General features: G+C 39.9%; 1 protein-coding gene across 1 annotated transcript in view; it reads right to left on the reverse strand.

Annotated features, from left to right (window-relative positions):
• Nucleotides 1–1,257: 1,257 nt before the first annotated feature.
• sh3bp5a (SH3-domain binding protein 5a (BTK-associated)) overlaps nucleotides 1,258–14,526 on the reverse strand; it is a 28,838-nt gene continuing 15,569 nt past the window's right edge. The window contains exons 4-9 of the mRNA XM_046834610.1: nucleotides 5,460–5,624; nucleotides 4,469–4,599; nucleotides 3,842–3,884; nucleotides 3,450–3,666; nucleotides 3,044–3,373; nucleotides 1,258–2,473 (exon numbers count right to left, since the gene is read on the reverse strand). Coding sequence (XP_046690566.1) covers nucleotides 2,301–2,473; nucleotides 3,044–3,373; nucleotides 3,450–3,666; nucleotides 3,842–3,884; nucleotides 4,469–4,599; nucleotides 5,460–5,624 — 1,059 coding nt within the window. The 3' untranslated portion in view covers nucleotides 1,258–2,300. The remainder of the gene's footprint in view (nucleotides 2,474–3,043; nucleotides 3,374–3,449; nucleotides 3,667–3,841; nucleotides 3,885–4,468; nucleotides 4,600–5,459; nucleotides 5,625–14,526) is intronic.

The following is a 14,526-nucleotide window of genomic DNA, read 5'->3' on the forward strand; positions in this document are numbered from 1 at the left end:
TTACAAAAAAAATAAAAATAAATGTAAAATAAGATGATCAAATCTGTATAAATGTTAAAAATAATCACACGTATTTTTCTTCTATCTTTTACTCCTTTAAAAAAAAAAAACGTATCACTTTATATGAAGGTGATCGTATTATTTGGTCTTTTTCTGCTCTTAGAAACCTTTACAAGAAGTGACTCCATAAGAAACCATAAGATATATGAATGCAAGCTTATTGAGCTGGTTGTAGGTCTTTCTGATCTCGTATCATCTTCCAGTGATGTTCTACAGCTCTTGAAGCGCACCTCCTAAAACACTTAAATCTAGAGCTTCTTTTTCCCTGTGTTTTATATATTATGTATCTTCCAATAGACCTTGAGGCTGATGGTATCCTAAGTGTGCAACCAGCATTGATTTTTGGAGACTTCAAAACGTCTGCTAAATGGCATAAATGTACATGTGAATAAGTCTATATTTAACCTTACTAGAAGTAAAAATGAGGTATCTAGGTATCACATGTGCATCACAGCACAGTAGAATTAATTCATATCCCAGATGTTGTTGATGTTAGGAAACTGTGGTCAGAGCACAGGTTCAGACAGGATACAGCGCCCCTAGCGGACAGACAGGGTTCACTTTGCTAAAGGACCCAAAATTGTCATTTTGGTTGTGCTTGGGCTTTAAGTCCCAACCTTCCGGTCAGTAACCCACAGCCTTAACCACTGAGCTCTCTCCTCCCTCGGTTTTCACGTAACCCAGCGTGCCAGGAAGCTGGGATCAGAGCGCTTGGTCAGCTATGATACAGTGGAGGAGGAAAGGGTTTTCTTCTGTTGACATTTAACTACTACCAGAGCTGCTGGATTAGAAAAACACCTTCTAAGCAATAATGAAGAGTACAACAGTGGTATATACACTATATATGTGTAGGTTCAGGTTTAAACTGTATGTAGAATGTAGCTTTCTGACCCAGTTTGGGGAAAATGCTACACTGTGTGTGTGTGTGTGTGTGTGTGTGTGTGTGTGTGTGTGTGTGTGTGTTTGAGATATAGTGTTGGAGATACAGATTTTCACAGTGTCTACATCAGGAATCTGATTCAGCATGAAACTCAATTGAAGCAGGAATGAGAAAGAGACAGAGCAGTGTTCTGGGCTCAGGGGGAATATTAAACATGGGTGACTGTAATTAAACCCTTAGCAGTTGCAGAGCATACTGTGGTGTGTGTGTGTGTGTGTGTGTGTGTGTGTGTGTGAGGAGACATTTTGAATGGTGTATCTCATGAGCTTATGTTTATTCCATGGTTCTACATTAGTGTGCCATGACAACACATTGGTCACTGGTAAGAAGACATAATATAAATATAGGATCCTTTGCTACGTTTAGATCATCGTTCTGCATTAAAATACTGGGTTGCAAAATTCCAGGAATTTTCACGACTTTCCATGGGAATTTACGGGAGTTAAATTTAAACGTAGTTTAAAAAAAAAATTAATGCAATTTCTATCCTGCACATTCATCAATCACATGCAAACAACACTTTACTGCAGGACCACTGAGACTCCATCACGTAACACACATTATTTCTTGAATCCTGCACGTCAAAAAATGTCCATCTTGGCGAGTATTCACGTGAATTACATAAATATTAAATACGTTTATAAACGCCCTTGTGCTGTGTGTGAGCTGATGTGCAACAAAATTATACTAACAATTAATTCATATTCCAAAATGTATTTTTTAAATGCATGCACTTCAGCTTATGAGCGAATAAAAAGGTTATATATTTATGTTTGTATATGATACAGTTTATATCAATTTCCCCAAATTTCTAATTAATTCCCATAAATTCCTGGTAAGTTTCCAAATTAAAAGTTCCAATAGAAAGTTTCCGGAGTTCGACCAGATCATTTCCGTGCCTTTGCAACCTCACTAACACGTAAGAATAAATACAGAGAGAGAGAATAAGGTAAATGTACGCAACACAGACACGCACACGTTACACACTAACACTGCAAGGGTCCACACACGGGAGTGACACGGTCAGTCGGGCAATACGCAGTGAGACGTAGATCAAGAAGACACGTGGTCTTTTGTTTTGGTGACCAGAAAACATTCAGGACACATTTGGCAAATGTGTGAATATGTTGCATTTGTGTACTAGTCTTGGACGTTCCTCGTTTTTAAACTGTTCCCCTTCTCTTCCTCAGTGAGTCTCTGTGCAGTCTCTGTTCTGTCTGGAGACGGGTGAAGGGCGGGACATAAAGGTTCCTTCGACACGTGACGCTTGGACGGATCATCTCAGGTCCCTTCCTTTAGTTTAAACCGAGTTGAGTAGAAGCACAGGGGCAGCAGAACTAAATGTCTCTGTCTCACACTTGTCCGTTTGCTGCACAGACAGACGTCTCATGCCGTCCTCTAAGGTAGTGCTCTTCTGACCGCTGGCCCGTGTAGTGTTTTCAGGTTTTTTCTCAGCACCTTCAGCTCTTTCTCCTAAACACACAAAGAGTCAGATTTAGAACAGCGCAGTTGCAGTTCATCTGAAAGTAAAGTAAAAAGCAAAACCAGGATTTTTTTTTTTATGTCTCTGATCAGACACACTGATTCTCTTAGAGTCGTTGTCCTCCAATAGTAATAATACATTTGGACCAAGCATCTAAATGTTTAATATGCAAATTATGATTTTATCGGAAAGTGGTATTAATCTGCTCCGTCTATTAGTGATGAGAAGATCTGGTCATTTTGGTGACGAATCTCCTTCGTCTAAATGAACGAATCGTTTTTTTGAGTCATTTAGTTCATTTCGTTCCATTAAGCAGAAATTAAATCAAATGTTACATTTTCAATAAGTAGATCCCCCAACACGTCTACATAGTTCCAATAGTGAAAATATAACAAAGCAGCAAAAAGTTTCGAGACTTGATTTTGCGCATCCCGTAGAAAATCAACGAATCACTCTTTGAGATGACTCCTGCTTCTGAGTCACATTAAAGAGTCGCTTGAAATAAACAAATCATTTGTCACTAGTGTCTATTCTAACGAGATAAGCAGCACGACCCTGACCTCGTTCCTGCTCACACTCTGGTGATGAAGCACCGCTGCACTCGCTGCGAGGTCCCAGAATGGGCAAGACATGATCGAAGCCCTCCAGGGAGCCAGGCCCAGGCAGATCCACACCTCTTGGGCAGGGAGAAAACGAGGGAAGAGAGGAGCAGGAAGGGGAAGGACATGAGGATGAGAGCAGAGGGTATGATGGCGAGCAGGGGGGGACGTATTTACATGGAGCATCCAAGGGGGCCGATTTGGAATTCCAACTGCAAGTGGACTGGGTTTCATGATCCTCGTCTGAGGCAAAACCATTAGAGTTGTCCTCCTCGAAGGTCACAGATATCACTATAAAACATACAAAAGGTGCATCAGAGATTGATTCATAATTAAAAATTGATTCATAAGATTCAATCGCACTCACTGGATATGCCGTCCGACTCCATTTTGAAGTTGCTGATGTCATCACCGTTGACGTCTTTCTCAGCACCAACTCCGCAGCTGCGAGGCCCCATGGCTGCCAGACGTCTGCGAGCGTGGATCTCGTCTGAGATGGCCTCCAGGTTGCGCAGGGCAGTCCTGTACTCTGCTTTGGCCTCGCACAGTTTCGCCTGGCACTCGTCCACTTTTCTCTTCAGTTGCTGTAAGGAAAAAAGGACGAAAATGCTTGTCAGACAGCGTACATTTCTCTTTATTTTCCATTATATACTATCATTTTTAAAGCTGTAATCCACTATCCACAAATATACAGTACATATTCTGGAGCTGAGCAGTAAAACGAAGCATAACTAATAGGAAAAAAAAACATCAACCTACCTCAAGCTGGAGATAATATTTGGACTTCAGTTCAAAGTATGGCCTGTAGGGAGAGACAGAGGTTTGAGTCAGAAACTCGAGTACACAGTATCCAAGGTTGCCATGGCAACAGCAAAACTCAGCAGGAATAACACTCGAACATTCTTGAGCTCCAAAAGCGAGAGACCGCACATCTGGAGCACATCAGCCATCACACCCCACAACAGACACAGAAACAGAAACGGAGAGAGAGGCCCCAGTGTAGGACGAGGGGGAAAATGTAGTTCATAACCACCAAGTTCTTAAGACTTTATAAAGATTTAAACATAAAAAAAAAACAACAAACACACTTCATCCTCTGGGGCTATTTATTACTGTCTTCTCCATCTGGAACAGTTTCATGTCAAGAGAGAAAAAGAGAAACTATATGGAAATGAATATCTTACGGTATAAATACTTACTAAAAAAAACTTGCATAATGTCAGGGAAATTTGAAAGAAGTATAAGCAAAATCATAAAACAAAAAAATAGAAAAATGTAAAGTGATTTTTAGTGCAACAGCACAAAATAATATAATATATTTATATATATATATATATATACATATATAAGCATGTATGTATGTATAGTGTCAGCTGCTGGACTAACCGTGACTTGTTGATGGAGCGTTTGAGTTTCTTCTCCAGTTGTCTCATGTGGCTGATGGCTGCGTTGTATTTGGTCGCCGTCTCTCGGTGCTCCAGTTCGCTGTGTGTCCTGCTCTGCTCCGCCTCCATCACCTGCAAAACGTTCACGAATAATGTTCAGTCTCCTTTACAATACTGACTTTTACTAACACCCTTGTGGCTGATAAACACAAAAAAAGTCCTCAAACACACACCGAAATCTAGTGGAACATCTTCCCAGAAGAGTGGAGGAAATAAGAGCAAATCGAGACTAAATGTGGAATGTGCACCTCAAAAATCACATACACTTACGACCAGGTGTCCGCAAACTTTTGTTAATATAGTGTACCAATCCTATAGTCAGGTGTTCATATAATGTACATACAGTGTAATATGTCACCCCAAAATCAGATATATCAGAGTTGACAATAGGAATCTCGCTTAGGGTGGCTAGAAATTGCCCTGAAGCAAAGAAACATCGTCGTTTCAGGACTAGTTTAATGGCTTTTTAATGGTTCTTGGTTCTGTGGTCCCAAAACATGCCTTTAAACATCATTTGTGCCATTTACAGTGAAAAGAACACTGAAAAATCATATTCAAGCAAAAGTACAATATTTCTTCCAAAATATTTAGTGTAAGTAGAGTAAAAGTAAATACTACACAAAATACGAGTAGCCCTTTTAAAAGTCTGTGTGGTGCGAGTTTTCTACGCGCGATCTGATTGGACGGGAATAACGGGACTGATTATTCTCCTTAGCTCTTATTCTCCAATCACCACTAGCAGGAAAAGAGTCGATACAGCACGAAAAAAGTGCTAAATCAAAAAAACTACACAATTCTTGAGAAAAACTTAATTAAACGAGAGTGTTTGTGATTTGTTTACACACTTTACATCACTGGCCATTTATAGCTGTATATCAGCAATGAGATATCTAACTGTAGTCCTACAGTTAGCATTGTGTGTCCTGTCTCACCCTCTGGGTGGCGTGGTTGAGCATTTCCTGCCAGGCCGAGTCGAACTGCCGGCTGTCCTCTTCCAGAAGCCTCTCCTCAGCCAGAGCGATGGTCTCCTTCGCTGCTCGTAGGATCTCTATGGCTCGCTGGAACTCCTGTGTGGCCTTCTGAGCTTCCACTTGGGCCTGTGGGAGATAACATGCTGAGTGTCAAGAAAAGTCTATGGGGGGGTGGTGTTTAAACATGCCCACTTCTCTAAAACAAAGCTCTCTGGCTTATCTTTGCAGAGGAATGTGGTTGGAATTTCCTGGATCCCCCTTGCACCCCCATATATATATATATATATATATATATATATATATATATATATATATATATATATATATATATACATAAGTGCTGCTTTATTCAATGAAGTGTTCATGCTAAATGTGATGTTTATGTACTGAAATGCCTCAGAGTGGCTCCTTGAGATTTTCACGAATGATATAACTTCTAAAAAATGTAAAACCATAGAAGTTTTTCTCCTGCTCAAAGCCTGAGGCTGATCCAGCACCATGCTCCACTCAGCACGGAGAGATATGACTCAGGATTGATGAAACCCCGGCACAGAGCCATGGAGAGAGAGTTCGGATTCACTTAAACCCCATGTCTCGTTCCTAGCTGCATTAAATCTCCAACAACCGAATAATAAATACGATTCCTTTCTATCAGCTCATTAGCATTTCAAAGGCTGCTCACGCTTTCATCTCAGAAGTGCCTCAGACATCCAACATCTAACATCCAACACAGCTTCAAGGAGGATTCACTGATTTGGGGTGTGGAGCTTTGGCTTTTCCTGCCTCTTCTGACAGTCTTCATGCAGCAACGCTTTTACAAAAATGTATCCAGTTCTTACATCGAATCTTATATAGATTAGATTGGATTAGATTAGATTGGGGTTATAGGGTTGGGGTATAGGGTTGCAAAGGGGGGAAAATTTCAGGTAAATTTCAGTAAACTTTCCATACCTTTGGAAATATTTCAAGTTGGAAACTTACCAGGAATTAATGGGAATTAATTAGAAATCTTGGAAAATGTATATAAACTGATTTAATTGTTAGTTGATTTAATTGTTAGTTTTATTTTGTTGCACAACAGCTCACACACAGCGCAAGAATGTTTTAAATATAATTGTATGTAATTCAAGTGAATACTTTTTTGACGTGCAGGATTGAAGTATTGATTATTGTTACGTAATGAGGAACACACAGTGCATGTAGGGGGCGTGGCCTCAGTGACCCTGCAGTAAGTGTGCTGTGGGCATTTGATTGATGAATCTGCAGGATAGAAATTCGTCTGAAATTACATTAAATCTAGTTGTTTTAAACAAAAGTTGTTGTTTTTTTACATTTGCAGTCCCTGTTATTGGCTAAATTCCCAGTTTATTTCCATTAATTCCCGTTAATTCCCATGGAAAGTTTCCAGTCTTGTGAATTCCAGGAATTTTGCATAGTCTTACTTAAAAAAAATTAGATGTTCGCTGAACAAATTCATTTTAACGGCACTAATTTACATGCAATTAGTGCAGCGCGCGTTTGTGTTTGACCGTTTTTATAAAATAAAAAAACTCCGGCTATTAAATCCGTCCGTGTGGAAACATAGCAAAAGTTCCGTTTGAGTCCTGATGATTTATGTAATTTAAAACACTATAATTACTTTGAAACATTTACAAGAATATTTTGTCTTCATGCTCCATGTTGAGTTTGGTTTCATTATTAATAAACATACATTTGCATAAAGCATCAATATTTGTCTCTGCACAGACACAACACTTAGAACAGATAAAAATGTGCGATTAATCCTGAGTGAACTCGTGCCAATTGTTAGATTAATAGCAATTAAACATTTTAAGTGAATGACAGCCCTAATTATATTACATCCATGTTATGTTATGTTGCTCTCTGGTCCACTGGCATTGTGTAAATCCTTGGAGATCAAGCCACTAAACAAATGTAAGCTCTTGTTCATTGACATAGGAGACTCTTTGAACAAAGTGACCCAGAGATGAGCTAGGATGAGCTAATACCATGGATTTGAGTGGGTTACAACACAACCGTACACACACAATACAGTACAGTCACGCTTTGTTCGCTCGGAGTCGCGGCGCCTCCAGCAGAGGCATTATCATATAATCGTGACCTTCAATTCTGTAGAACAATACACACTCTACAAGATTATTTTCCTGTCGCTACTATTTGCCCTGGAATGAAAACGGAGCCTCGAGGTTGCCATGTCTGGGTGACAAGAACAACCCAATGTCTAATAAACTTCAAAACCTACTGCAATACTCAGCATGTTATTTTCTAAGATATAAAATTCCTAGAATGCTCTCATACAATTATCAGTACACACTCCGTTGTGTTACTGCACTTAATTCTAATCTTACACACACAGTGCACATACACACACACACATCATGACTCCAGTTTATCTAATAAACTATAAATCAGTATTTAAGTTCAACAGCAGACCTGGCAACCCTGGCACAAAACACAGTGTCAGACTCGATATGTATGCATGTGTGTGTGTGTGTGTGTGTGTGTGTGTGTGTGTGTGTGTGTGTGTGTGTGTGAGAGAGAGATTAGAATAAGGTGCATTAACAGTACACGTGGCTGTATGACTATTAAGCTATTGTAAATAAACGTATAAGACATTAAATACATGTAATGCTGAAACACACTTCTAGCATTATGTAACACACACACACAGGCTCTACCAGTCAGGCCAAACACCACACACTGTAGCTGTTCCATTAACATTACACTCCTGCGTAAGATCAGCTGCCTTTTCAAAATGCTTCAGTAATACCTATGGATTATCCTGGCACTTCAAAAATGACCAAATCGTCACCAGTAATTTGGCTGGAAGGTCTTTTATTTTCGCTCATCTACGTCATCAAACCACCAAGAACTGACTTTAAACCAGTGCGTGTTTTCACAGCGGTCTCAGTAAACACACTTGACATGAGTGAATGATGCCAAAGGGGCCTGGTCCTGACATTTTCCAAGGTTAAGACTTAACAAACACGGTTTATTTGGCACAGAAACAGCCTGAGAAAGTCTATATGTGTACAAATGCTGGATTCATGTCATATGAGAATGACTAGAATGACCAAATCCTCATGCCTGGAAAAAAACCCACTGGCGTCTGAGTCAGGAATGTCAGTTTTAGAGACATGTAGTCAGAATGACTGACTTACGCTCCTAATACATTTTTCCCCATGAATATGTGTTCAATTATTCCAAATATCCTATTCTCTTCATTTCCAGTAGTGTATCTTTATGTTTGAGTTTCTATCCAATCAGATTTCAGCCATCACATGTTGTCAGGTTCAAAGAAATCTGCATTGAGGCCTTTATAATAAACAGTGTGGGCACCTGTAACTTCATATACATGAGGAAAAAAATCTGTAGCCAATCAGATACAATACAGTAACATCAGCATTTTCCTTTGATTGGACGGTCAGAGAGCGCACTAGTCAGTCTCGTAACCCGCATCTGTAGCAAACTGCGCAAGGTCAAATATATTCATGTGGATTTAATAGCTAGTTTTTATTCTACAACAGCTGGCAGAGGAGGAGAAGCTGATTGGGACGCAGATACACGTACATGTACGACTTTGCTGGACAAAAGCTGGACAAAACAGATCAAACCATTAGATGAATTTGCACAAAAACACACAATTTGCATTCATTTTAAATCCCCAGTAAAACCTAATGAAAAAAAGAACAGAAACACAGGGAAAATCTGGGGACATTTTATGAGGTGCATATCTGTGCTTCTGCTAGAGATGATGTATTTGGATGGTGCAGCTGTGGCTACAGTGAAAGGAGACGTGTTGAATGGTGTTTCATTGTGTTTCTTGCTTTAGTGATGACGCTCATTCTCTCTGTATGAGAATCCTGTCTGTGATGCAGCGCTCTGTTCTACTGCGTTTCTATTGGCCGTGGCGTCATAATGATGGTAGGGGGTGAAATGCACGGGCCACCACTGCACCTTAATAAATAATGATGTAGGATCTTGTAGGATGTGCCATTTAATGCAACAAGATGTGGATAAAAAAAAACCATGAATTTGTTGTAAAAATCCATAAAAAATGTAATCCTTGGTAAATTGCTGTATTCTAAGAGAAACTAAACACTTGTAATGCATAAACATGTTCAAGCTGAAACGATCCTGAGAATTTGCACATGACCCGTCTGTTTAACTTCATTTGAACAGCTCTGCTCCTTCACATGCTCTCGTACTGTCAAGAACACGACCTCTTACTGACCTGGGGCCTGGTTCAATTCATTTTTTTTTACACAAAATGCAAACAGAAAACGGTAAATGACGTTCCCACGATAATAATCTGATTCGTCAGACCACATCCTACGCGCATTTCGCATTATACGATTCCAACTAGCATGAAATCAGTTCCCAGAGAAGTTGATTATTTATTACACACCCATGTTGTTTATTCAGGATCACAGCAGCAGTTTAATAGCACATTTTAATGGATTTTATTGTTACACGTGAGAATCCAAACACATTTTGAGCATTGAACATCTATTGAGTTTTTGCACAAAATACAAATTGTGTTTTTTCGGTATGAATCAAGAAGCCACAGTCAATGAAAAAGCTACTAAAATGACATTTATTTTTTTTACTGTACACCACTGGAGGCACAGTGAGGATTGAATGTAATCCGTGACCTTTTCCATCAGCCACTGCACCCCCATGTCACAAGTCACATGCAATATTTAATTAGTGTCATTATTATCCTAATCCTAATTCCATGTTTCTCACAGTCCTACTTTTGCTACAGTATGTCTCATGTAAATTAGTGGTGTTTTTTTGTTTGAGCAATAAGGAGCAATAAGCCTTTTACCATCCTAAACAACACCTTCTTTAACACGTTCACTGTGAGACGTCCTGCATCTATTTTTACCACCTGAAGCAGTTATGACTGAGGTGGAAAATGCTTGACACCTCATGACACCGGAGTGTTAATTAACTCGCCGTGAACGACTGTGAAACTCTTTCACAACTGACACAAAATAAAACCTGGTCCCAAGAACAAGAGTGGAGAAAGCAGTCTGGGGTTTCGCCATACAAAAAAATTATTAAATGGTGAACGGGGTCTAATGCTGTTATTGACCCTGTTAAAGTGTCGGATTCTTGTTCTAAACAAGGACAAAGGTTCAAACAAAATGTAGACGTATGATGTATTATACACTAAATACACTCCTTTTGTATAGGTTTCTAAAAGGATTTTTTTTCGAGTATGGCCCTTAATGATGTCATGAAGGGCGGAATTCCTTGAATCCTTGAAGAGCGTGAACACAGCAACCAGAGCAAGAGCAAGAGACACCCCCATCACCGCGCTTCGTTCGGGTACGGAAGTCGTCGCGGCACTGCACAGTGACTCGCTCGGGAAGAACGGGAAGAAGTGTGTTTTTGGATGTGAGGGAAGGAACATTGTTCTCACCATATAGACACGTCCTGCTGTAGTCGTTGTTGCTGCTGTTGTTGTTTTTGATGTTCGATTTTAAACTCGGGATTAAATTCCGGATCAAATATACACGATCTAATTGTTAGCGTAGTTCATTTGAGACTAAGTTTTGGTTCCTGCTTTATTCCAGCACATGCTCGTGACTCTGTAGCCTCCGGGAGCTCGACTCTTCGGAGATATGAAGGATGCATTACTACTCTGTAGCTATTTAAGATTAACATGAGATTACCCAAAACTATGTGTATCATGACCTCTCTATGGTTTATATGATGCTTAATGGTGGTGTAACTTTAACTAGAACACGATAATCAACCAAATCACAGAATCGGGACATGTATCTTTAATTTATTTGTTAATTGATGATCCCTTTTTGAAAGTTCGCTTTGCTACTTTGTTTTCTTTTTCCTTGACTTTGATTCATTCTGGCATGTTGAACAGGCTGTTGTGTTGATTTCGGTTAATGCAGTATTGAGGGGTATAATTTGATTTGAATTTTAGAAAATAAAACCTTTACAAACTGTTTTTGGCATTTCACCACATGTGTCTTGGTGTTGAGGACTAGTGTTCGCGATATCTTTGAGCCTGAGCTCAATATGAATCAAGTACTTTTCAAATCAGATACTCGAAATCATATTGGATTTACTTACTGAAGTCTTGCAGTAAGGTATCTATACTTTTACTCAAGCATGATTTTAAGGAACAATTCTGGTTATAAAATATGTTTTTATAATAAAAAAAAACGAAAAACATATGGAACCCGTAGTTCCAAAGCATTAAATGTTGGAAATTCTTTAAAATCCTGTTTGCAGAATGAATCAATTTGCCACAATTTTTTAAGAGGAAAACCACCCAAGCCCTTCCTAGCATATGACCCACTTCCTAGTCCCTGACCTATTTCTGTACTGCTGCCAGTCTACTCAGTATGAGTTCATTCACCTCGGAAATAAAGAGGAAGTGGACAATCGGTTGCTCCTAAACACAGTCAGCTTCATGCCAAATAATTACTCATAACCTCAACAGTGAATAGGAGTTACTTAATCTGACATGACGTTCGTTGCGGTGAGCGAGAACGTGAGAATCCTGATGTACTATAACTGAGGAAATGCCTTTTGAAAAACCATAATCGCATCTACAACGAGAGAACGGCGGCCAGAGGGAGAGAACGCTATACACTCATTACTCGAGATACCGCTCTGTAGCATCAAAAGGAAACCTGAAGATTCTGAGAAAACCCACACAGAAAACCACATCTAACTGATCTGTCCAGGAAGCAGCATCATTTCTAGCATGCTGAAGGGGTAGCTGCGGAGGCAGTGACTTCGACATCGACACTGAGATCCCCCTTGCAACGGTCAAACTGAATCTACTTTAATGGAAAATTATGTAAATTAGTTATGTTATTATGTATTCATAAGAAATTACCTTTATTTTCATGATATAAGTATGGTGATATTCAGCTTGCAGTTCCAATATATATATATATATATGTGTGTGTGTGTCACATGTACATAAATTTTAGACCCTTTGCAACAACACATAAAAAATGATCCCATGTGCCTCCCAGATCTTGATCGTTCCTAAGATGTTTCTACACCTCACCTGGAGTCACTTGTGGAAAAGTGTATTGGTTGGACATGATTTGGAAAGGCGCACACATCTCTATAGAAGGCCTCACAGCTAACAATGCAGATGAGGTCAAAAGAACTGCTTGCAGAGCTCAGAGCTCAACTGCTTGTTTATAAGCACAGATCTGTGGAAGGCTGCAAAAAAAAGATCATTATAATCTCAAATGGATGTGTGGTGTAACCTGTTCTCTTCAAAGACATGGATGTGGGAAAAGAGCCTTAGTAACAGAGGTGACCAAGAACCTGATGGTCACTCCGACTGAGTGCTCCAGAGATCCTGTATGAAGATGGAACAAACATCAGTGTAGCCCTCCACACATTTGAGCTTTATGGCAGAGTGTTAAGACAGAAACCTCTCCTAAGTGCAAAACCCATGAAAGCCCTCTTGGATTTTGCCAACAGGCACCTGAAGGACTCTCAGGCTGTGTGGAACATGATTCTCTGATCTGATGAAACCAAAATTAAAATGTTTGGCCTCAGTTCTAAACATTATGTCGGGAGGCAAACAGGCACTGCTCATCACCAGCCCAAAACCATCTCAGCAGTGAAGCATGATGGTGGAAGCATCATGCTGTGGGGGTGTTTTTCTGCACCAGGGAAAATTTAATGGAACAAAGAGATATCGTCAATAATAACCTGTTCCACAGCGTTCAGGACCTCAGTCTGGGCCGAAGGTTAACCTTCTTACATAACAATGACCCTAAGCACAAAGCCAAGACAACACAAGATTGGTTTAGGGAAAACTCTCTCTGTGAAAGTCTTAGCGTGGCCCAGTCAGAGTCCTGACTTGAACCCTATTGAACATGAGACCTGAAAGTGGCTGTCCACATAAAGGTCCCAATCCAACCTGACCCTGCTTGAAAGGATTTGCACGGAAGAATGACAGAAAATCCCCCAATCCAGGTGTGCAAAGCTTGTTGCTTTCCTACATGGCTACATGGACCATCCATATTTGCCTCTATTCTGGAAAAGCTAGATTTTTTTACAATGGTGGCTCCGATAATAAAGGGGAGGTGTGATGGGGTTTGAGAGAAAAAGCAGTGAAGCATTGTGTCAGCTATGAGAAATAAAGTGTGTGTTTGTGGGTGTGTGTGTGTGTGTGTGTATGTGTGTGTGTGTGTGTGTGTGTGTGTGTGTGTGTAAGTGAGCATGAACAAATGTGTATGCATGCCTTTGTCTTCCTTTTCCTCTGTGTGTTCAGCAGGAAACACACAAGGCTGATCTGGGCTTGGTCCACCGGTGCAGTGATGGTCGAACTACACTGTATTTTACAAACAAAAAAGCCCTCTTTAGGAAATGATCATATTTTTATTTTGGTGAAAAAACAAACAAACAAAAAACCCTCATATATGTGTGTGTGTCTGTCTGTCATACAAGGTCACATGGCATGAGATTGCGAACGGATATGGCATCACTTTAGAAGAGGAAATTTAGTTTGCACTGTATATGTGTGTGTGTGTGTGTGTGTGTGTGTGTGTGTGTGTGTTTGACAGAGTTAAATAAAGACTTACAGAAACCCAGTTTGCATGAGAGGAAAGAGTGTGAGAGAGAGAGAAGAGAGAGAGAGAGAGAGAGAGAGAGAGAGAGAGAGAGAGAGAGAAGACAAATTTTCTTTCATTACATTTTGCTCATCTGGTGTCATCTAAAATTAACTGGAACACTACTCATATGCATCAATGCACACATACATTTTCATGCATGACAGGATCCAGAAGCACTGCCATCTTCTCTGGGCCGAAGCTCATTTAAAATCTATCTAAAAGTGGAAAACTGTTCTGTGTTCAGACAATTTCCAAATTGTAATTTCTTTTTGGAACCCATAGACACCATGTCCTCTGGACTAAAGAGGAGAGGGACCATCTGGCTTGTTACATTTGGAAAATTCTGGACGGTTTGTACAACAACATCCTTTTTTTTCAGGGAAGCC

This window comes from Silurus meridionalis, chromosome 22, assembly GCF_014805685.1.
Source record: "Silurus meridionalis isolate SWU-2019-XX chromosome 22, ASM1480568v1, whole genome shotgun sequence".
Taxonomy (NCBI): domain Eukaryota; kingdom Metazoa; phylum Chordata; class Actinopteri; order Siluriformes; family Siluridae; genus Silurus; species Silurus meridionalis.